This window comes from Balaenoptera acutorostrata, chromosome 1 (genome assembly GCF_949987535.1).
Source record: "Balaenoptera acutorostrata chromosome 1, mBalAcu1.1, whole genome shotgun sequence".
NCBI classification, from domain to species: Eukaryota; Metazoa; Chordata; class Mammalia; order Artiodactyla; family Balaenopteridae; genus Balaenoptera; species Balaenoptera acutorostrata.
In genome coordinates, this window is record NC_080064.1 from 170,089,614 (window position 1) to 170,113,804 (window position 24,191).

Consider the following 24,191-nt stretch of genomic DNA (forward strand, 5'->3'; position numbering starts at 1 on the left):
CAAAACAATGTGGAATAACAGTGGTGAGAGTGGGCAACCTTGTCTTATTCCTGATCTTAGTGGAAATGGTTTCAGTTTTTCACCATTGAGGACAATGTTGGCTGTGGGTTTGTCATATATGGCCTTTATTATGTTGAGGAAAGTTCCCTCTATGCCTACTTTCTGGAGGGTTTTTATTATAAATGGGTGCTGAATTTTGTCAAAAGCTATTTCTGCATCTATTGAGATGATCATATGGTTTTTATTCTTCAATTTGTTAATATGGTGTATCCCATTGATTGATTTGCGTATATTGAAGAATCCTTGCATTCCTGGGATAAACCCCACTTGATCATGGTGTATGATCCTTTAAACGTGCTGTTGGATTCTGTTTGCTAGTATTTTGTTGAGGATTTTTTCATCTATGTTCATCAGTGATATTGGCCTGTAGTTTCCTTTCTTTCTGACATCTTTGTCTGGTTCTGGTATCAGGGTGATGGTGGCCTTGTAGAGTGAGTTTGGGAGTGTTCCTCCCTCTGCTATAATTTGGAAGAGTTTGAGAAGGACAGGTGTTAGCTCGTCTTTAAATGTTTGATAGAATTCGCCTGTGAAGCCATCTGTTCCTGGGTTTTTGTTTGTTAGAAGATTTTTAATCACATTTTCAATTTCAGTGCTCATGATTGGTCTGTTTATATTTTTTATTTCTTCCTGGTTCAGTCTTGGAAGGTTGTGCTTTTCTAAGAATTTGTCCGTTTTTTCCAGGTTGTCCATTTTATTGGCATATAGTTGCTTGTAGTAATCTCTCATGATCCTTTGTACTTCTGCAGTGTCAGTTGTTACTTCTCCTTTTTCATTTCAAATTCTGTTGATTTGAGACTGCTCCCTTTTTATCTTGATGAGTCTGGCTAATGGTTTATCAATTTTGTTTATCTTCTCAAAGAACCAGCTTTTAGTTTTATTGATCTTTGTTACTGTTTCCTTCATTTCTTTTTCATTTTTCTCTGATCTGATCTTTATGATTCCTTTCCTTCTGCTAACTTTGGGGTGTTTTTGTTCTTTTTTCTCTAATTGCTTTAGGTGTAAGGTTAGGTTGTTTATTTGAGATGTTACTTGTTTCTTAAGGTAGGATTGTATTGCTAAAACTCCCCTCTTAGAACTGCTTTGGCTGCATCCCATAGGTTTTGGGTCGTCATGTTTTCATTGTCATTTGTTTCTAGGTAATTTTTGATTTCCTCTTTGATTTCTTCAGTGATCTCTTGGTTATTAAGTAGTGTAGTGTTTAGCCTCCATGTGTTTGTATTTTTTAAAGATTTTTTCCTGTAATTGATATCTAGTTTCATAGCATTGTGGTCGGAAAGGATACTTGATATGATTTCAATTTTCTTAAATTTACTGAGGCTTGATTTGTGACCCAAGATATGATCTATCCTGGAGAATGTTCCACGAGCACTTGAGAAGAAAGGGCATTCTGTTGTTTTTGGATGGAATGTGCTATGAATATCAATTAAGTCCATCTTGTTTAATGTATCATTTAAAGCTTGTGTTTCCTTATTTATTTTCATTTTGGATGATCTGTCCATTGGTGAAAGTGGGGTGTTAAAGTCTCCTACTATGATCGTGTTACTGTTGATTTCCCCTTTTATGGCTCTTAGCATTTGCCTTATGTATTGATGTGCTCCTATGTTGGGTGCATAAATATTTACAATTGTTATATCTTCTTCTTGGATTGATCCCTTGATCATTATATTGTGTCCTTCCTTGTCTCTTGTAATAATCTTTATTTTAAAGTCTATTTTGTCTGATATGAGAGTTGCTACTCCAGCTTTCTTTTGATTTCCATTTGCATGGAATATCTTTTTCCATTCCCTCACTTTCAGTCTGTATGTGTCCCTAGGTCTGAAGTGGGCCTCTTGTAGACAGCATATATATGGGTCTTGTTTTTGTATGCATTCAGCCAGTCTACGTCTTTTGGTTGGAGGATTTAAGCATTTACATTTAAGGTAATTATCGATATGTATGTTCCTATTACCATTTTCTTAATTGTTTTGGGTTTGTTATTGCAGGTCTTTTCTTTGTTTTGTGTTTCCTGCCTAGAGAAGTTCCTTTAGCATTTGTTGTAAAGCTGTTTTGGTGGTGCTGAATTCTCTTAGCTTTTGCTTGTCTGTAAAGTTTTTAATTTCTCCATCGAATCATAATTAGATCCTTGCTGGGTAGAGTAATCTTGGTTGTAGGTTTTTGCCTTTCATCACTTTAAATATGTGCTGCCACTCCCTTCTGGCCTGCAGAGTTTCTGCTGAAAGATCAGCTGTTAACCTTATGAGGATTCCCTTGTATGTTATTTGTTTTTTTCCCTTGCTGCTTTTAATATTTTTTCTTTGTATTTAATTTTTGATAGTTTGATTAATATGTGTCTTGGCATGTTTCTCCTTGGATTTATCCTGTATGGGACTCTGTGCACTTCCTGGACTTGATTGACTACTTCCTTTCCCATATGAGGGACGTTTTCAACTATAATCTCTTCAAATATTTTCTCAGTCCCTTTCTTTTTCTCTTCTTGTTCTGGGACCCCAATAATTCGAATCTTGGTGTGTTTAATGTTGTCCCAGAGGCCTCTGAGACCGTCCCTCAATTCTTTTCATTCTTTTTTCTTTATTCTGCTCTGCAGTAGTTATTTCCACTATTTTATCTTCCAGGTCACTTATCCGTTCTTCTTCCTCAGTTTTTCTGTTATTGCTTCCTTGTATAGAATTTTAAACTTCATTTATTGTGTTGTTCATCATTGTTTGTTTGCTCTTTGGTTGTTCTAGGTCCTTGTTAAACGTTTCTTGTATTTTCTCCATTCTGTTTCTAAGATTGTGGATCATCTTTACTATCATTACTCTGAAGTCTTTTTCAGGTAGACTGCCTATTTCCTCTTCATTTGTTTGGTCTGGTGGGTTTTTATCTTGCTCCTTCATCTGCTGTGTGTTTCTCTGTCTTCTCATTTTGCATAACTTACTGTGTTTGGGGTCTCCTTTTCACAGGCTGCAGGTTCGTAGTTCCCGTTGTTTTTGGTGTCTGCCCCCAGTAGCTAAGGTTGGTTCAGTCGGTTGTGTAGGCTTCCTTGTGGAGGGGACTAATGCCTGTGTTGTGGTGGATGAGGCTGGATCTTGTTTTTCTGCTGGGCAGGACTGCATCTGGTGGGGTGATTTGGGGTGTCTGTGACCTTATTATGATTTTAGGCAGCCTCTCTCCTAATGGGTGAGGTTGTGTTCCTGTCTTGCTAGTAGTTTGGCATAGGGTGTCCAGCACTGTAGCTTGCTGGTCATTGAGTGGAGCTGGGTCTTGGCGTTGAGATGGAGATCTCTGGGAGATTTTCACTGTTTGATATTACATGGAGCTGGGAGGTCTCTGGTGGTCCAATGTACTGAACTCAGCTCTCCCACTTCAGAGGCACAGGCCTGATGCCCGGCCAGAGCACCCAGACCCTGTCATCCACACGGCTCAGAATAAAAGGGAGAAAAAAAGAAAGAAAGAAAGAAAAATAAAATAAAGTTATTAAAATAAAAAATAATTAAAAATTAAAAAATTTGAAAAAAAGAAAGAAGAGAGCTACCAAAGCAGAAAACAAATCCACCAATGATAACAAGCGCTAAAAAGTATACTAAAAAAAAAAAAAAAACAACAGCAAAAAAACGGACAGACAGAACCCTAGGACAGATAGTAAAAGCAAAGTTATACAGACAAAATCATACAGAGAAGCATACACATACACACTTACAAAAAGAGACAAAGGAAAAAAATATATATATTGTTGTTCCCAAAGTCCATCGCCTCAATTTGGGATGATTCGTTGTCTATTCAGTTATTTCACAGATGCAGGGTACATCAAGTTGATTGTGGAGATTTAATCCGCTGCTCCTGAGGCTGCTGGGAGAAATTTCCCTTTCTCTTCTTTGTTCGCACGGCTCCTGGGGTTCAGCTTTGGATTTGGCCCTGCCTCTGTGTGTAGGTCGCCTGAGGGTGTCTTTTCCCTCTCAGACAGGACGGGGTTAAAGAGCAGCTGATTAGGGGGCTCTGGCTCAGTCAGGCCTGGGGGAGGGAGGTGTATGGAACACGGGGCAAGCCTGTGGTGGCAGAGGCTGGCGTGACATTGTAACATCCTGAGGTGCGCCGTGTGTTCTCCCGGGGAAGTTGTCCCTGGATCACGGGACCCTGGCAGTGGCAGGCTGCACAGGCTCCTGGGAGGGGAGGTGTGGACAGTGACCTGTGCTTGCACACAGGCTTCTTGGTGGCTGCAACAGTAGCCTTAGCGTCTCAAGCCCTTCTGTGGGGTTCCGCGCTGATAGCCGTGGCTTGCGCCCGTCTCTGGAGCTCGTTTAGGCGGCACTCTTAATCCCCTCTCCTCACACAAAACAAAGAGCCAAAAAATGTCTCTTGCCTCTTCGGCAGTTCCAGACTTTTTCCAGGACTCCCTCCCAGCTAGCTGTGGTGCAGTAGCCTCTTTCAGGCTGTGTTCACGCAGCCAACCCCAGTCCTCTCCCTGGGATCCGACCCCCGAAGCTGGAGCCTCAGCTCTCAGCCCCCACCTGCCCTAGCCATTGAGCAGAGAAGCCTCTTGGGCTGGTGCATGCTGGTCAGCACCGATCCTCCATGCAGGAATCTCTCTGCTTTGCCCTCTGCACCCCTGTTGCTGCGCTCTCCTCCATGGCTCCGAAGCTTCCCCGCCACCACCTCTGTCTCCGCCAGTGAAGAGGCTTCCTAGTGTGTGGACACCTTTCCTCCTTCACAGCTCCCTCCCACTGGTGCAGGTCCTGTCCCTACTCTTTTGTCTTTGTTTTTCCTTTTTTCTTTTGCCCTACCCATGTACATGGGGAGGTTCTTGCTTTTTGGGAGGTCTGAGGTCTTCTGCCAGCATTCAGTAGGTGTTCTGTAGGAGTTGTTCGACATGTAGATGTATTTCTGATGTATTTGTGGGGAGGAAGGTGATCTCCACGTCTTACTCTTCCGCCATTTTGAAGCTCCTCCTATCCTTTTATTTTATGCTATTTTTGGCTTCATATATAAAGTATGTTTCTTGTAGGCACCATACAGTTGGGTCTTGCTCTTTTTGATCTGATAATCTCTGACTTTTAATTATAATGTTTGGATCATTTACACTTATTTATTTATTTTAAAAATATTTATTTATTTGTCTGTGTTGGGTCTTAGTTGCAGCATGTGGGATCATCGTTGCTGCGTGCAGGATCCTCATTGTGGCATGCAGGATCTTTAGTTGCAGCATGCAAACTCTTATTTGCGGCATGTGGGATCTAGTTCCGTGACCAGGGATCAAACCTTGGCTCCCTGCATTGGGAGCATGGCGTCTTAGCCACTGGACCATCAGGGAAGTCACTGGATCATTTACATTTAATTGATTATTTTATGGTTAGGTTTAACTCTGTTATCTTATTTGTTTTCTACCTGTCCCAGCTTTTCTTTTTATTCTTTTCCCTCTTGTTTGAGATTAACTGAATGTTTTTTATGATCACATAGCATAATTTTTAATTTTGTCATTTTAGTGGTCACTGTAGGGCTGATAATATACATCTTTAGGGACTTCCCTGGTGGTCAAGTGGCTAAGACTCCATGCTCCCAATGCAGGGGACCCATGTTTGATCCCTGGTCAAGGTACTAGATCCCACATAGTGCAACTAAGAGTTTGCATGCTGCAACTGAAGATCCCACATGCCACAGCTAAAGATTACACATGTCACAACTAAAAGATCCCACATGCCACAACTAAAGATCCTGCATGCCACAATTAAAGATCCCACATGCCACAACTAAAAGATCCCACATGCCACAGCTAAAGATCCCACATGCCACAACTAAAGATCCCGCATGCCACAATTAAAGATCCCACATGCCACAACTAAAAGATCCCACATGCCACAGCTAAAGATCCCACATGCCACAATTAAAATATCCTGGACACCACAACTAAAGATCCCGAATGCAGCAATGAAGATCCTGCATGTAGCAACTAAGACCCAGTGCAGCCAAATAAACAAATAAGTAAATAAATATTAAAAAAATATGTACATCTTTAACTTCCCACAGATCGTTAAGTGATATTATACCACTTCAAATACAGTATAAAAATATTGCAAAAGTGTATTTCCACTTCTCCTCTCTTGTCTTTGTCATGCATTTTATTTTTACATGTGTTATAAACTCTAAACTACATTGTTACTAGTTTTGTTTAAACACTTATCTTTTAAAGGGATTTAAATAATAAGAAGAAATATTATAAATGTAATCTTGTAGATACCATTTCCGGTGATTTTCACTTCTTTGTGTAGGTCCATAGTTCCATCTGGTATCATTTTCCTTCCACTCAAAGGGCTTCCTTTAGCACATTTCTTCTTTGTGGGTGTGCTAGTGATGAATTAGCCCAACTTTAGTATGTCTGAAAAAGTATTTTCACTTCATTTTTGAAAGATATTTTCATGGCTTTAGAATTCTATATTGGAAAGATGTTGCTCCACTGTCTTTTCACTTGCATTGTTTCCAAGGAGAAATCTGATGTCATACTTATCTTTGTTCTTTTGCATATAAAATATTTTATCCTTCTGACTGCTTTTAAGATTTTTCTCTTTATCATTAACTCTGAGTAATTTGATTATGTGTCTTGGTATAGTTTTCTTCATATTTCACATGCTTGGGGTTCACTGAGCATTTTAGATCTTTATGCTTCAGGTTTAATCAAATTTGGATCATTTTGGCCATTAATTTTTCAAAAAATATTTTTGTGCCTCCTTCCTCCTTCAAGAATTCCAAGTACATCCATATTAGGCTGCATGAAGTTTCACAGTCACTGTGACGTTCTTTTTATATTATTTATTTATTTTTGGTCTTTGTTTTCTCTGTATTTCACTTTGAATAGTTTCTACTGCTGTGTTTTGATGTTCACTAATCCTTTCTTCTATAATGTCTGCTGGTAATCACATCCAATGTCCTTTTTAAAAATCTCAGACATAGAAGTTTTCATCTCTAGAAGTTTGATTTGGATATTTTTTTTAAACATAAAATATCTTCCTATCTCTACTTTGCATGCTTTTTTCCTCTCTAGCTTTTGAATATGTGAAACACAGCTATCTCTTTTAACATCCTTGTCTGCTAATACTAACATCTGCGTCAGTTTGGGTTCAATTTTGATAAGTTAATTTTTCTCTTCAATATGGGTCATATTTTCTTGTTCTTTGTATGCTTGGTATTTTTGATTGAATGACAGAAATTGTGACTATTACCTTGTTGGGTGCTGAATATTTTTAAAAAATATTCTTGAGTTTTGTTCTGAGATGTTTTAAAAGTACTTTAAAACAGCTGGATACTTTTGGGGTTTTTGGTTTAAGATTTGTTAGATGGGACCAGAGAAGCACTTTGTCTAGTGATAATTATTCCACAGTAGTGAGGCAAGACCCTTAGGAGCACTGTACTCAATCCCCCATGAACTGTTATGTGTGTTTTCAGTCTGGCTGGTTAGAACAGGTACTATTCCCAACCCTGTGTGAGCTATAAATTCAATTCCTTAGTCCTTTCATTTGGTTCTTTCCCCAGAATTGGATAGTTTCCCCACAAATATAGACTGATTGATACGCTGCTGAATACATGAGGGGGGCCTCTGGCAAATCTCTAGATTTCTGTGTGCAGCTCTTTTATCATTGCTATTCTGCTTTGCAAGCTCCAGCCACCTTTCTTCTCCTGACTATCAGTTCCACTTCCTCAACTAAGTGAATCTGCTGGACTCTGTCTCAGTCTCCTATGTCACTGTTCCCTGGTCTGGGAACTTTCTCAAGACATTAAGCAGGGGCAATTGCAGGGCTTATCTTGATTCCCAATGTTTTTGAATATATAAAGCATTGTTTCATACTATTTTTTGCTGTTGTTTCAAGCTGGAACATTATATATATATATATATATATATATATATATATATATATATATATATATATATATATCCTATTTTTATTCTATCTTGTACAGAAGTGAAAGATTCTAATATAAGCATCTAATGCTATAAATTCCATTTTAGGCGCTGCTTTAGCAGAACTCCATAAAATTTGACATCTTATATCCTCACTTTCATTCAGTTAAAAGATTTTCTAAAGACACTGATGAAGAGAACTTCGAGACGGTGGAGGAGTAAGATGTGGAGATCACCTTCCACCCACAAATACATCAGAAATACATCTACATGTGGAACAGCTCCTACAGAACACCTACTGAACGCTGGCAGAAGACCTCAGACTTCCCAAAAGCCATGTGGCTGACAGGGTCTTGATGCTCTGGCCAGTGTCAGGCCTATGCCTCTGAGGTGGGAGAGCCGAGTTTAGGACATTGGTCCACCAGAGACCTCCAGGCTCCACATAATATCAAATGGCGAAATCTCTCCCAGAGATCTCCATCTCAATGCTAAGAGCCAGCTCCACTCAATGACAAGCAAGCTACAGTGCCAGACACCCTATGTTAAACAACTAGCAAGACAGGAACACAAACCCAGCCATTAGCAGAGAGGTTGCCTAAAATCATAATAAGGTCACAGACACCCCAAATCACCCCACCAGACGCAGTCCTGCCCAGCAGAAAAACAAGATCCAGCCTCATCCACCACAACACAGGCATTAGTCCCCTCCACAAGGAAGCCTACACAACCGACTGAACCAACCTTAGCTACTGGGGGCAGACACCAAAAACAACGGGAACTACGAACCTGCAGCCTGTGAAAAGTTGACCCCAAACACAGTAAGTTATGCAAAATGAGAAGACAGAGAAACACACAGCAGATGAAGGAGCAAGATAAAAACCCACCAGACCAAACAAATGAAGAGGAAATAGGCAGTCTACCTGAAAAAGACTTCAGAGTAATGATAGTAAATATGATCCACAATCTTGGAAATAGATTGGAGAAAATACAAGAAACGTTTAATAAGGATCTAGAACTAAAGAGCAAACAAACAATGATGAACAACACAATAAATGAAATAAAAAATTCTTTAGAAGGAATCAATGGCAGAATAACTAAGGCAGAAGAACGGATAAGTGACCTGGAAGATAAAATAGTGGAAATAACTACTGTAGAGCAGAATAAAGAAAAAAGAATGAGAAGAATTGAGGACAGTCTTAGAGACCTCTGGGACAACATTAAACGCAGCAACATTCGAATTATAAGGGTCCCAGAGGAAGAAGAGCAAAAGAAATGGACTGAGAAAATATTTGAAGAGATTATAGTTGAAAACTTCCCTCATATGGGAAAGGAAGTAGTCTATCAAGTTCAGGAAGTGCACAGAGTCACATACAGGATAAATCCAAGGAGAAACACGCCAAGACACATACTAATCAAACTATCAAAAATTAAATACAAAGAAAAGATATTAAAAGCAGCAAGGGAAAAACAACAAATAACATACAAGGGAATCCTCATAAGGTTAACAGCTGATCTTTCAGCAGAAACTCTGAAGGCCAGAAGGGAGTGGCAGGTCATATTTAAAGTGATGAAAGGGAAACCCTTCAACCAAGTTTACTCTACCCAGCAAGGATCTCATTCAGATTTGACGGATAAATTAAAACATTTACAGACAAGCAAAAGCTAAGAGATTTCAGCAACACCAAACCAGCTTTACAACAAATGCTAAAGGAAATTTTCTAGGCAGGAAACACAGAGAAGGAAAAGACCTACAATAACAAACAAAAACATTAAGAAAATGGTAATAGGAACATACATATTCATAACTACCTTAAATGTAAATGGATTAAATACTCCCACCAAAAGACATAGACTGGCTGAATGGATACAAAAACAAGACCCGTATATATGCCATCTACAAGTGACCCACTTCAGACCTAGGAACACATACAGACTGAAAGTGAGGGGATGGGAAAAGATATTCCATGCAAATGGAAATCAAAAGAAAGCTGGAGTACCAATTCTCATATCAGACGAAATAGACTTTAAAATAAAGACTATTACAAGAGACAAAGAAGGACACTACATAATGATCAAGGGATCAATCCAAGAAAAAGATATAACAATTGTAAATATTTATGCACCCAACATAGGAGCACCTCAATACATCAGGCTATTGCTAACAGCCTTTAAAGAGGAAATCAACAGTAACACAATCACAGTAGGGGACTTTAACACCCCACTTTCACCAATGGACAGATCATCCAAAATGAAAATAAGGAAACACAAGCTTTAAATGATACATTAAACAAGATGGAATTAATTGATATTTAAAGGACATTCCATCCAAAAACAACAGAATACAGTTTCTTCTCAAGTGCTCATGGAACATTCTCCAGGATAGATCATATCTTGGGTCACAAATCAAGCCTCGGTAAATTTAAGAAAATTGGTATCGTATCAAGTATCTTTTCTGACCACAACGCTATGAAACTAGATATGAATTACAGGAAAAAAATCTGGAAAAAATACAAACACATGGAGGCTAAACAACACACTACTCAATAACCAAGAGATCACTGAAGAAAGCAAAGAGGAAATCAAAAAATACCTAGATACAAATGACAGTGAAAACAGGATGACACAAAACTTATGGGATGAAGCAAAAGCAATTCTAAGATGGAAGTTTATAACAATACAATCTTACCTCAAGAAACAAGAAACATCTCAAATAAACAATGTAAACATACACCTAAAGCAACTACAGAAAGAAGAACAAAAAAACCCCAAAGTTAGCAGAAGGAAAGAAGTCATAAAGATCAGATCAGAAATAAATGAAAAAGAAATGAAGGAAACGATAGCAAAGATCAATAAAACTAAAAGCTGGTTCTTTGAGAGGATAAACAAAATTGATAAACCATTAGCTAGACTCATCAAGTAAAAAAGGGAGAAGACTCAAATCAACAGAATTAGAAATGAAAAAGGAGAGCTAACAACTGACAATGCAGAAATACAAAGGATCATGAGAGATTACTACAAGTAACTATATGCCAATAAAATGGACAACCTGGAAGAAATGGACAAATTCTTAGAAAAGCACAACCTTCCGAGACTGAACCAGGAAGAAATAGAAAATATAAACAGACCAATCACAAGCACTGAAATTGAGACTGTGATTAAAAATCTTCCAACAAACACAAGCCCAGGACCAGATGGATTCACAGGCGAATTCGATCAAACATTTAGAGAAGAGCTAACACCTTTCCTTCTCAAACTCTTCCAAAATATAGCAGAGGGAGGAACTCTATCAAACTCATTCTACGAGGCCACCATCAGCCTGATACCAGAACCAGACAAAGATGTCAGAAAGAAAGGAAACTACAGGCCAATATCACTGATGAACATAGATGAAAAAATCCTCAACAAAATACCAGAAAACAGAATCCAGCAACACATTAAAAGGATCATACACCATGATCAAGTGGGGTTTATCCCAGGAATGCAAGGATTCTTCAATATACGCAAATCAATCAATGGGATACACCATATTAACAAATTGAAGAATAAAAACCATATGATCATCTCAATAGATGCAGAAAAATCTTTCGACAAAATTCAACACCCATTTATGATAAAAACCCTCCAGAAAGTAGGCATAGAGGGAACTTACCTCAACATAATAAAGGGCATATATGACAAACACAAAACCAACATCATTCTCAATGGTGAAACATGAAACTATTCCCTCTTAAATCAGGAACAAGACAAGGTTGTCCACTCTCACTACTATTATTCAACATAGTTTTGGAAGTTTTGGCCACAGCAATTAGAGAAGAAAAAGAAATAAAAGGAATCGAAATCGGAAAAGAAGAAGTAAAGCTGTCACTGTTTGCAGATGACATGATACTATACATAGAAAATCCTAAGGAGGCTATCAGAAAAGTACTAGAGCTAAATAATGAATTTGGTAAAATAGCAGGGTACATAATTAATGCAGAGAAATCTCTTGCATTCCTATACACTAATGACAAAAATCTGAAAGAGAAGTTAAGGAAACACTCCCATTTACCACTGCAACAAAAAGAATAAAATACCTAGGAATAAACCTACGTAAGGGACAAAAGACCTGTATGCAGAAAACTATAAGACACTGATGAAAGAAATTAAAGATGATACCAACAGATAGAGAGATATACCATATTCTTGGATGGAACAATCAACATTGTTAAAGTGACTATACTACCCAAAGCATTCTACAGATTCAATACAATCCCTATCAAACTGCCAATGGCAGTTTTCACACAACTAGAACAAAAAATTTCACAATTTGTATGGAAACATGAAAGACCCTGAAGAGCCAAATCAATCTTGAGAAAGAAACACAGAGCTGGAGGAATCAGGCTCTGGGACTTTAGACTATACTACAAAGCTACAGTAATCAAGACAGTATGGTACTGGCAGAAAAGCAGAAATATAGATCAATGGAACAGAATAGAAAGCCCAGAGATAAACCCATGCTCTTATGGTCAACTTATTATTGATAAAGGAGGCAAGAATATACAATGGAGAAAAGAAAACCTCTTCAATAAGTGGTGCTGGGAAAACTGGACAGCTACATGTTAAAGAATGAAATTAGAACATTCCCTAACACCATACACAAAAATAAACTCAGAATGTGTTAAAGACCTAAATGTAAGGCCAGACACTATCAAACTGTTAGACGAAAACATAGGCAGAACACTCTATGACATAAATGACAGCAAGATCCTGTTTGACCCACCTCCTAGAGAAATGGAAATAAAAACAAAAATAAACAAATGGAACCTAATGAAAGTTAAAAGCTTTTGCACAGCAAAGGAAAAGGAAACCATAAACAAGATGAAAAGACAACCCTCAAAAAGGGAGAAAATATTTGCAAATGAAGCCACTGACAAAGGATTAATTTCCAAAATTTATAAGCAGCTCATGCAGCTCAATATCAAAAAAACAAACAACCCAATCCAAAAATGGGCAGAAGACCTAAATAGACATTTCTCCAAAGAAGATATACAGATTGCCAACAAACACACGAAAGGATGCTCAACATCACTAATCATTAGAGAAATGCAAATCAAGACTACAATGAGGTATCACCTCACACCAGTCAGAATAGCCATCATCAAAAAATTTACAAACAATAAATGCTGGAGAGCGTGTGGAGAAAAGGGAACCCTCTTGTAATGTTGGTGGGAATGTAAATTGATACAGCCACTATGGAGAACAGTATGCAGCTTCCTTAAAATACTAAAAATAAAATTACCATACGACCCAGCAATCCCACTACTAGGCATATATCCTGAGAACACCATAATTGAAAAAGAGTCATGTACCACAGTGTTCATTGCAGCTCTACTTACAATAGCCAGGACATGGAAGCAACCTAAGTGTCCACTGACAGACGAATGGATAAAGAAGATGTGGCACATATATACAATGGAATATTACTCATCTATAAAAAGAAAGGAAATTGAGTTATTTGTAGTGAGGTGGATGGACCTAGAGACTGTCACACAGAGTGAAGTAATTCAGAAAAAGAAAAATAAATACCGTATGCTAACACATATATATGGAATCTAAAAAAAAAAAAAAGGCACTGAAGAACCTCAGGGCAGGACAGGAATAAAGGCACAGACGTAGAGAATGGACTTGAGGACATGGAGAGGGGGAAGGGTAAGCTGGGATGAAGTGAGATAGTCACATGGACTTATATATACTACCAAATGTAAAACTGATAGCTAGTGGGAAGCAGCTGCATAGCACAGGAAGATCAGCTCGGTGCTTTGTGACCAGCTAGAAGGGTGGGATAGGGAGGGTGGGAGGGAGATGCAAGAGGGAGGAGATATGGGGATATATGTATATGTATAGCTGATTCACTTTGGTATAAAGCAGAAACTAACACACCATTGTAAAGCAATTATACTACAATAAAGATGTTAAAAAAAAAGGACACTGATGAAAGACATTAAAGATGACACAAACAAATGGAAACATATAACATGTGTTTGGAGTGGAAGAATTAATATTGTTAAAATGACCATACTATGCAAGGCAATCCACAGATTCTATGCAATGCCTATCAAATTACCAATGGCATTTTTCACAGAACTAGAACAAAGAATTTTAAAACTTCTATGGAAACACAAAAGACCCCAAATAACCAAAACAATCTTGAGAAAGAACAGAGCTAGAGGAATCAGGCTCCCTGACTTCAGACTATACTACAAAGCTACAGTGATCAGAACAGTATGGTACTGGCAGAAAACAGACACATAGATCAATGGAACAGCATAGAAAGCCCAGAAATAAACCCGCACACTTATGGTCAATTAATCCACTACAAAAGAGGCAAGAATATACAATGGAGAAAAGAAAACCTCTTCAATAAGTGGTGCTGGGAAAACTGGACAGCTATATGTAAAAGAATGAAATTAGAACACTCCCTAACACCATACACAAAAATAAACTCAAAATAGATTAAAGACCTAAATGTAAGAGCAGATACTATAAAACTCCTAGAGGAAAACATAGGGAGAACACTCTTTAAGATAAATCACAGGAATATTATTTGAGGTCTATCTCCTATAGTAATGGAAATAAAAGCAAAAATAAACAAGTGAGACCTAATTAAACTTAAAAGCTTTTGCACAGGAAAGGAAACCATAAACAAAACAAAAAGACAACCTACTAAATGGGAGAAAATATTTGTAAACCATCTGACTGACAAGGGATTTGTCTGCAAAATACAAAAGTAGCTCATATAACTCAAAAAAAAACCCAATCAAAAAATTGGCAGAAGACATAAATAGACATTTCTCCAAAGAAGATATAGAGATGGCCAACAGGCAAATGAAAATAAATGTAAATCAAACACTCCAGTCAGAATGGCCATCATTAAAATGTCTACAAATAATAAATGCTGGAGAGCATGTGGAGAAAAAGGAAGCCTCCTGCACTGTTGGTGGGGATGTAAATTGGTACAACCACTGTGGAGGACAGTAAGGAGGTTCCTTAAAAAACTAAAAATAGAGTTACCGTATGATACAGCAATCCCACTCCTTGGCATATATCCAGAGAAAATTATAATTTGAAAAGATACATGCACCCCAGTGTTCATAACAGCACTATTTACAGCCAAGACATGGAAGCAACCTAAGTGTCCATCAACAGATGAATGGATAAAGAAGATGTTGTACATGTATACAATGGAATATTACTCATTTTAAAAAAGAATGAAATAATTCCATTTGCAGCAACATGGATGGACATAGAGATATCAGATTAAGTGAGGTAAGACAGAGAAAGAGAAATATCATATGATATTGCTTATATGTGGACTCTAAAAATAAGAGAAATGAACCTATTTACAAAACAGTAATAGACTCACAGGCATAGAAATCAAACTTATGGTTACCAAAGGGGAAAGTGGGCAGGGAGGGATAAATTAAGAGTTTGAGATTAACAGATACACACTACTATGTATAAAATAGACAAACAACAAGGACCTACAGGGACTTATATTCAATATCTTTGAATAACCTATAATGGAAATGAATCTGGAAAAGAATATATACATATAAGTAAATACGTATATAACTGAATATGTACAACATAATATATATATATACACATATATATGTATATATATATATATATATCTGAATCACTGTGTTATACACCTGAAACTAACAGAACATTGTAAATCCACTATACTTCAATTAAAATAATTTTAAAAATGATTTTCTAATTTCCCTGAGATGTCCTATTTAACACATGAATTACTTAGAAGTGCATTGTTTAATTTCCAAGAATTGGGGTATTTCCAGATATATTTCTGTTATTGACTCTTAGTTTAATTCCACTGTAGTTAGAGAACATACTTTATATGATTTAAATTCCTTTAAATGTGTTGAGGTTTGATTTATGACTCAGTATATGGTCTATCTTGGTAAATGTTCCATGAACGCTTGCTAAGAATATGTATTCTGCTGTTGTTGGGTAGACTATTCTATAAATATAAATTAGATTCAGTTGGTTGTTCAGTTCTTCTATACAATTGTCTATTTTATCTTCAACTATAATTATGGATTTGTCAATTTCTTCTTTCACTTCCATCAGTTTTGATATAGTTTTAATGTTTTATTTTTATTTAGTTAAAATGATTTTTAGGGGACTTCCCTGATGGTGCAGTGGTTAAGAATCCACCTGCCAATGCAGGGGATACAGGTTCGAGCCCTGGTCTGGGAAGATCCCACATGCCCCAGAGCAACTAAGCCCGTGCACCACAACCACTGAGTCTGCGGTCTACAGCCCACGAGCCACAACTACTGAGCCCATGTACCACAACTACTGAAGCCCAAATGCCCTAGAACCTGTGCACTACAACTACTAAGCCCACATGCCACAACTAATGAAGCCCGTGTGCTCTAGGGCCCATGTGCCACAACTACTGAGCCTGTGTGCTGCAACTACTGAAGCCCATGCACCTAGAGCCCATGCTCCGCAACAAGAGAAGACACTGCAATGAGGCCCATGCACCACAACGGAGAGTAGACCCCACTTGCCACAACTAGAGAAAGCCTGTGTGCAGCAACGAAGACACAATGGAGCCAAAACCAAAAAATTTTTTTAAATTATTTTTAATTCCCCTTGAAATGGTGTTTGCCCATATGGTTATTGTAATGTGTATTTGTAAAATTTCAAATCCTTGATGACTTTCCACATATCTGTTTTTAAAAAGTTGATTTCTAGTTTAATTCTGTTATGACCAGAGAACATGCTTTGATTTCTCTTCTTTTAAATTTGTTAACGTTTGTCTTATGTTCTAAAATATACTCTATCATTGCTAATATTCCATGTTTACTTGAAAAGAATATATTTTCTGCTGTTGTTGGGTGGAGTATATTTTACAAATGTCTACTAGGTTAATTCAGGGGTCAGCAAACTTTTTATGGAAAGGGCTATATAGTAAATATTTAAGTTTTGGTCCACATACTCTTGCAAATTTTTATCAGTGCTGTTGTAGGGCAAAAGCAGCCAGAGATGATACATAAGCAAATGAGCACGGCTATATTCCAATAAAACTTTTTACACACAAGACAGCAGACTTGATTTGGGTGAGATGGGCAGTAGTTTTCTGACCACTGGTGCCATTTATCCTTGTACATCCTTGCTTGTTTTCTGTCTACTTGTTTTATCTATTACTGAAAAAGGACTGTGGAAATCTTCCAACAATTTTGTGGATTTATCTATTTCTTTTTTCCATTCAATTAATTTTGGTTCATATGCTATGAAGCTTGTTTGTTAGATACATACACATTTAGGATTGCTATGTCTTCTTGACAAATTGACCCTTTTATCATATAATGTCTCTTTTTATCCAATTGTTTTCCTACTTTGTCTGATATTAATAAATCCACTCCCATTTTCTTTAATTAGTGTTTGCATGATATATCCTTTTCCAATATATTACTTTTAATTCAACTCTGTCTCCTTATATTTAAAGTGGGTTTCTTATGGGAAGCATACAGTTTGGTCTTTAAAAAACAAAAATCCAATTTGACAATCTCTGCCTTTTAATTAGTAATTTTTGGCCATTTACATTCATTGAAATTATTGACATGTTTATATTTAACTACCATTTTGTTGTTTTCTGTTTGTATCCTCTGGTTTTTGTCCCTGTGTTTCCCTTTCCTGTCTTCTTTTAGGTTATTGAAAAAAAATTTTTTTTAGTATTCCACTTTAATTTATCTGTTGAGGTTTTTAAAACTCTATCTTGTATAATTTTTTAGTGGTTGCTCTAGGGGTTATAATAATGCATTTAACATTTCAAGTGTAATGAAGAAAGCTCACTACCCCATAGGTTCTTTTATCCTTCTGCATTTATGCTGTAATCATCATGTATTATATCAACATACATTAAAAAGCCCACCAGAAAATGTTGTATACTTAAAATTTTGCTTTTACATATCATACGTATTTTAAGGACTTAAGAGTATAAAAATATAAAAATTAAGAGTATAAAAATATAAAAATTTTATACTCTTAAGTTTTAAGGAACTTGAGTATAAAAATAATCTATATAATAGATTATATAATAATATAATCTATTATTATTAGATTATTATTTAATCTAATAATTATTAGATTAGAATAATTTTATTTTAGCTAATTAAATAAATTAGATTAACAAATCTAATTAAATAATTTCATTAAAATGATTTTAGTCTAAAATAATTTTTACCTGTATATCTACAATTTCAGTTGTTTTTTACTCATTACTGAAGTTTTAAATTCTCCATTTCCCTTCCACCTGATAAGCTTCATTAGACATATATTTCTTTTAGAGTAGGTATTCTGGTAACAGATTTTCTTAGTTTTCCTTCATCTGAGAATGTCTTTATTTCTCCTTAATTCCTGAAAAACATGTTTGTCTGGAATAGAATTCTATGCTGATGATCCTTTCTTTCAGTACTCTACTAATACTGCTTCATTGCCTTCTGTTACCTATGGTCTGTGATGAAAAATCAGCTATCACTTGAATCATTGTTCTCCTATATATGATGTATCACTTCTCTCTGGCTGCTTCCACATTTTTTTTCCTTTGGTTTTTAGTAGTTTGATTATGAGTTTCTTTTACAACTACATTGTTTGGAGTCTGTTGGGCTTCATGGCTCCATAAGTTTATACTTACTACCAAATTTGAGAAGTTTCTAGCCATTATTTATTCAGATTTTTTTTTTCTACATGATCCTCTCTCTTCTCCTCCTTGGACTCCAATGTCATGTATGTTAGACGTTTTGGTATTGTCCCACAGGTCTCTGGGGCTTGGTTCAACTTTGACAATATTTTCTATTGTTTACATTGGAAATTTTCTATCGATATAACTTTAGTCTTATTGACTGTTTCCTCTGTCATGTCATATCCATTCTGCTATTGAGCACATCTAATGGATTTTATTTCAATTATTCTAATTATAAAATCTCTGATTTTGATTAATATAGTTTCAAACATTCTTATTCTTGAGGATAGTTTTATTGAATATATATAATTTTAGGTTGCCAATAACTTTACCTCAGTTGAGTATTTCACTGTCTTCTGACTTCCATTGATTCTGTCTAATTGTTTTACTGTCTTTACTTTGTTTGTAATTTGTCCTTTCTTTTTGGATGCTTTTAATATCTCTTATTAGTCTTTGATACCCTGCAATTTCACTATTTTGTATCTAAGTGGGTTTTCTTTTCTCCTATATCAACTTGGATTTATTAATATTTATGGATTGAGGATTGATATCTTTCTTTAAGTCTGAAAAAGTCTCAGCTCTTTCTCTTTCTTGCTAAAATTTCATTTTGGAATTCTGGTTAGATATATGTTGAATCTTCTCTTTCCCATTCTTTCTTTCATCTCTCTTACCCTCTTTTTCTTGGTTTCTCCCTTTCTCCCAGTTTTTCATTTTGTTTGATTTCTTCTTATCTACTTCCCAATGCACTAGTTATTTTTGTTGTACCCAATCTTCTATTTAAAATGATCGTTGAATTTTACATTTCAATTTTTGTTAGTTTTATCTAGGTTATATTTTAACATTTATTTTTACATATTTAAAATTTTTGAAATAGAATCTACATACAGAAAATCGACCAAATATAAATACATAAATAAATAGCTGGAAGACTGATCACAAAGCAGAAATCTGTGTAATAGCTACCTAGATTAAGAAATAGAATATAATCAGAACTCCCAAGTATCACACATGCTCTCTCCCAATCACTACATCTTTTCTTTCCAGGATAACCATTATCCTAAATTTTATGGTAATGACTTCCTTGCTTTTAGTTTTACTCATTGCCTTGTCATTTGATAGATTCCTTTTTTCTCATGTTTTCCAATTTCTTTTCCATTTATTTAAATCTATTAAAGATATTTTAGATTCATTTTATTCTCTGTCGTTGGTGGTACACCTCTGTAAAGAGGTCTCTGAGAAGCTAGGTCAGAAAGATAGAGTTATTTACAAGCATAAATAACTCTACAGGGACTTCCCTGGTGGTCCAGTGGTAAAGAATCTGACTTAGCAGGGGAGTGGGTTTGATCCCTGGTCAGGGAACTAAGGTCCCACATGCCATGGGGCAACTAAGCCCATGTGCCACAACTACTGAGCTCATGTGCCTCAACTAGAGAGCCTGTGTGCCATGAACTACAGAGCCCACACGCTCTAGAACCCATGCACCACAACTACAGAGCCCACATGCCCTGGAGCCTACCCTCCACAACTAGAGAAGAGAAAACCTGCACGCCACAACTAGAAAGACACCCGTGTGCCACAGCGAAAGATCCTGCATGCCTCAACGAAGATCCCATGTGCTGCAACTAAGACCCGATGCAGCCAAAAATAAATAAAATAAATAAAAAATAAATCTTAAAAAAATAATTCTACAAAGAGCTGCATAGTATAGTCTCTGATATATCACTGCATTAAACAGTATGGTAAATATATCTAAATGTGCAGGTATAATATACATATATGTAATCTTTTTACTAACCTTCAATAAATAGTTGATCCAACACCATTTTCTTGATGTAATGCCAATAATTCCACCATCAGGAAGATTTACATTGCTTCCCAGTCCTTTAAATGCATTATAATTTTTAAAGTAAAGAATACCATTTATTAAAAAAAATATTCCATCCTGTGATAGGGTCACATCAGACACACTGTGTCTTTCATCATCAGTCAGAATGTTTGGAGGCACTCTGATTCTGGTCCAAGTACGGAATGAATCATTTGTCTGAAAGGTCTCCATATCAGCTACCACAACAACAAATGAAGGAACACAAGCAGCCCAGTCTGCCATTAACTGACTACCCTGTGGTGAAGAGACTGGTAAAAACCCAGGAATCTCAGGTATTGTTAACAAAGAAAAAGTCAGCAGGAAAAAAATATCTGCAGTAAAGCAATCTTGAAAAGCCACCTGATTTCCTCTAATCTCCTTTAGCACATCATCTGCTGTCATTGGTATCAAGATATGCCAGGTCCTAAGAAGAGAAAAATAGAAAATATAAGAATAAAACGCACACCCTCCTTCTCATCCATCTTGCATGGTGCTGACATTTATCATCTTTTATAAAAATTTTTATTTTTATCAATATAAGTCTGGGTAAAACAAAACAAGTAGTACTAAAACATTACCACTGCCCCATTTCTCCTCATTCCTCACTTTAGTTCCCAAAGAAAAAGTTTTGACTCTTACAGCTCTTTGTCCTGGAATGTGTCTCCATATTCTCAAACAAATATTCTTATACTGTTCTCTTAGTATATAATTTTATACATTATTGTCTTCTTATATGACAAATGAAAATGTATCTGTCTCATAATACCTACCCACACATCTCCTCTTCTCTCAAGTTAATATCACAGTGTTCAGCTAAATGTATAGTATTTACATTGTTATTAATATATATTGTTTACTACTGAGAAATGTTTAATTATGTTTTCTTATATTTATGTTTATTTACAATATTTCTCCTAAAGTTAATAATTATTTCATTTAAACATTTGTTTAGTTTTCCAAGTTTTCCAATAGGTAATTAAAATGGTGCTCCATAATATTTTCCATGTGGTAACTGCAGAGGTAATCTAGTACTTGTTTCCTGGAGTTTCCCTTTATTACTCTCTGGGTTGAAGCCACCATTTACTGGATCCAATGGTTTGATCTTTCTTGTTTTGTTAAAACACATTTTTCAGTTCCTCTCTGTTAAAGGGTATGTGAACATAAAGTTTCTGAGACCCTGAATCCCCAAAATATCTTTATTTTACATACCTGCTAGATAGTTTGGCTAGGTAGAGACTTCAGAACTTTGAGGGCGTTTTCTCCAGCCTCACGTATTTAGCTTTACTAATAGGGAAGTCAGATGACACACTGACTCTTGTGATTCAAATGAGTTGCCTTTCTATAAGTTTTTAAGATTGTCCCTTTTTTTCCTTTGTATTCTAAAATTTGACAGAGCTGGGTCTATCTTTTGAAGTGGACACAGAGGAATCTGTGAAAACAAGCACTCTGACATGTATCTTAAAACTTATGAAAAGTTCTAAGGAGAGTTTCTCAGCAGGGCAATCCAGGAGACATCAGGCTAGAGGATGTTCAGTAAATGCTTCTTGAGTTTCCTATTTCCTCAATGAATACACACTTGGTTGTGGTGATGGCATTCCGACCACTCAGAATGAGGTCCTGCCAGGTGAAGGGAGCTCCATGCTGGGCCAGTTGTAGGAATGTCATCAAACCTCTATGCCCTAAATCATGGCACCATTAAACTTGGTGCAGTTACTGCTTTGGACAAACCACACCACTGACTCTAACATTCGTTTCAAGCACATTTTAAAAAAATCACCAGTATCATTTTGTTATTGTCCACCGGCTACATAATAATCTCATATACACAGCCACGGTACAATTATGTATTGGTGACTATTTTGTTTGAATGGATAATTGGTTATCTACAAGACCTAGGAAGGACCCAGCGCTCAAGGCCTGGCCATGGCATACTGAGCTTTTCAGTTTCCCATGTCTATCATTTTGTTTTCAAACCTTTGATTTTTTTAAAAAAATTATGACTATGTTTATACACTTTTCAATTTTTTTCTTACTTGTTTCTCATTTTATAGCATCTTAATCTTCTTTTATGTGTATAATATCTTCTCTTATTTCTGTGAAGATACTATTTATATTTTTTGTGAACTTTTCTTTGGCTCCCTGCTGTGTGCTATGTCCCCTGAATTCCGTTGTTCTGTTTATTGATTTAGGTCTCTTACATTCATGTTGGAGGCTTTCTGTAACTGGTTGCCCTTGGCTGTCCATTAATATTTACAAGAGTATCAGTAACAAGTGGTGAGACAGCTTTGAGGAATACCCCTTACTCCCACTGTGCCCCACTCTGCTTCTCTCCTCCTGATTCTAAATTTAAGTATTTCTGACCAGTTAATCCAAAGAAGAATCCTCTAGCCTGCCAGGAGGATATATGCTAGGTTTCCATATTCAGGGAGCATGACTGCAGGCACCCTGGGGATTTCCAATTACTTCAGAATTCCCTTCTGCAAGCTCTTAATTAACAGAATTTCTGTGCTCTACTAAGTCAGTTACCAGTTCTCTCTGTGCTTTCTATCTTCTGTGCTTGCTTCCTTTCCCATTGTTTGTTTTCATAGGCTTGCAACTTTAAAAACGTTTCTCCTTGTTATTTTAGCAAGATTATGGAAGAGAATAGAGATAAATAAATATATTTAATCTGCCATGTTTTAACTTATCTGCTCTAAACTGAATTTCATTAAGTCATGTTCTGGTTAGAGACTTCAGTGGCCCCTAAATTATATCCAGCAAAAATTCAAACTATTCCAATACTTTTCATGGAAGGTTCATTTTTTTCCTATTCAATTTCACTTGCCATATTATATTTCAGGTGTGTTCTTTTTTTTTTTTTACAAACTAATCTAATATTAATTTTTTTAATTAATTAATTTATTTTTGGCTGTGTTGGGTCTTCATTGCTGTGTGTGGGCTTTCTCAGGCTGTGGCAAGCGGGGGTTACTCTTCCTTGTGGTGCACGGGCTTCTCATTGCCGTGGCTTCTCTTGTTGTGGAGCACAGGCTCTAGGTGTGTGGACTTCAGTAGTTGTGGTGTATGGGCTCAGTAGTTGTGGCTCATGGGCTCTAGAGTGCAGGCTCAGTAGTTGTGGTGCATGAGCTTAGTTGCTCTGCAGCATGTGGGATCTTCCTGGACCAGGGCTTGAACCCATGTCCCCTGCATTGGCAGGCAGACTCTTAACCACTGTGCCACCAGGGAAGTGCCAGATGTGTTCTTTCTTTTTGCCTTCCAAACTGTTTGTACCCCCTCCCTTCTCTTAGAGCACCCAGTCTCTCTTCTCCATCTCTATATTCTACTGGTCCTTCAAGTCCTACTCAAGAATTATTTCTTCTATTTTGCTTTCTTGTTTTACCACAAAATATATCTTTTATAAGGACAATCTTTTCTAAACCCAAATTAATCAATCCAATTATGTAGATTTTTTTATGGCATCCAAGGCAACATTCTTTAAATGGATATCTGACATTCTGTACATATGCATATTTTATTTCTATTTCTTTTAAAATATCATTTATTTACTAATTTTTAAAACAAAATAATAAATCATGTTATACAAGAATATATGATACAAAACACACACCTTAAAGAATAATACCAAGATGAACACCTGTGTAATAATC

At 36.5% G+C, this 24,191-nt stretch overlaps 1 protein-coding gene across 1 annotated transcript in view; it reads right to left on the reverse strand.

The window, feature by feature from the left end:
* The window catches only part of CATSPERE (catsper channel auxiliary subunit epsilon), a 264,240-nt gene that overhangs the window by 124,083 nt on the left and 115,966 nt on the right, over positions 1 to 24,191 (reverse strand). The window contains exon 9 of the mRNA XM_057536226.1: positions 20,479 to 20,971. Coding sequence (XP_057392209.1) covers positions 20,479 to 20,971 — 493 coding nt within the window. The remainder of the gene's footprint in view (positions 1 to 20,478; positions 20,972 to 24,191) is intronic.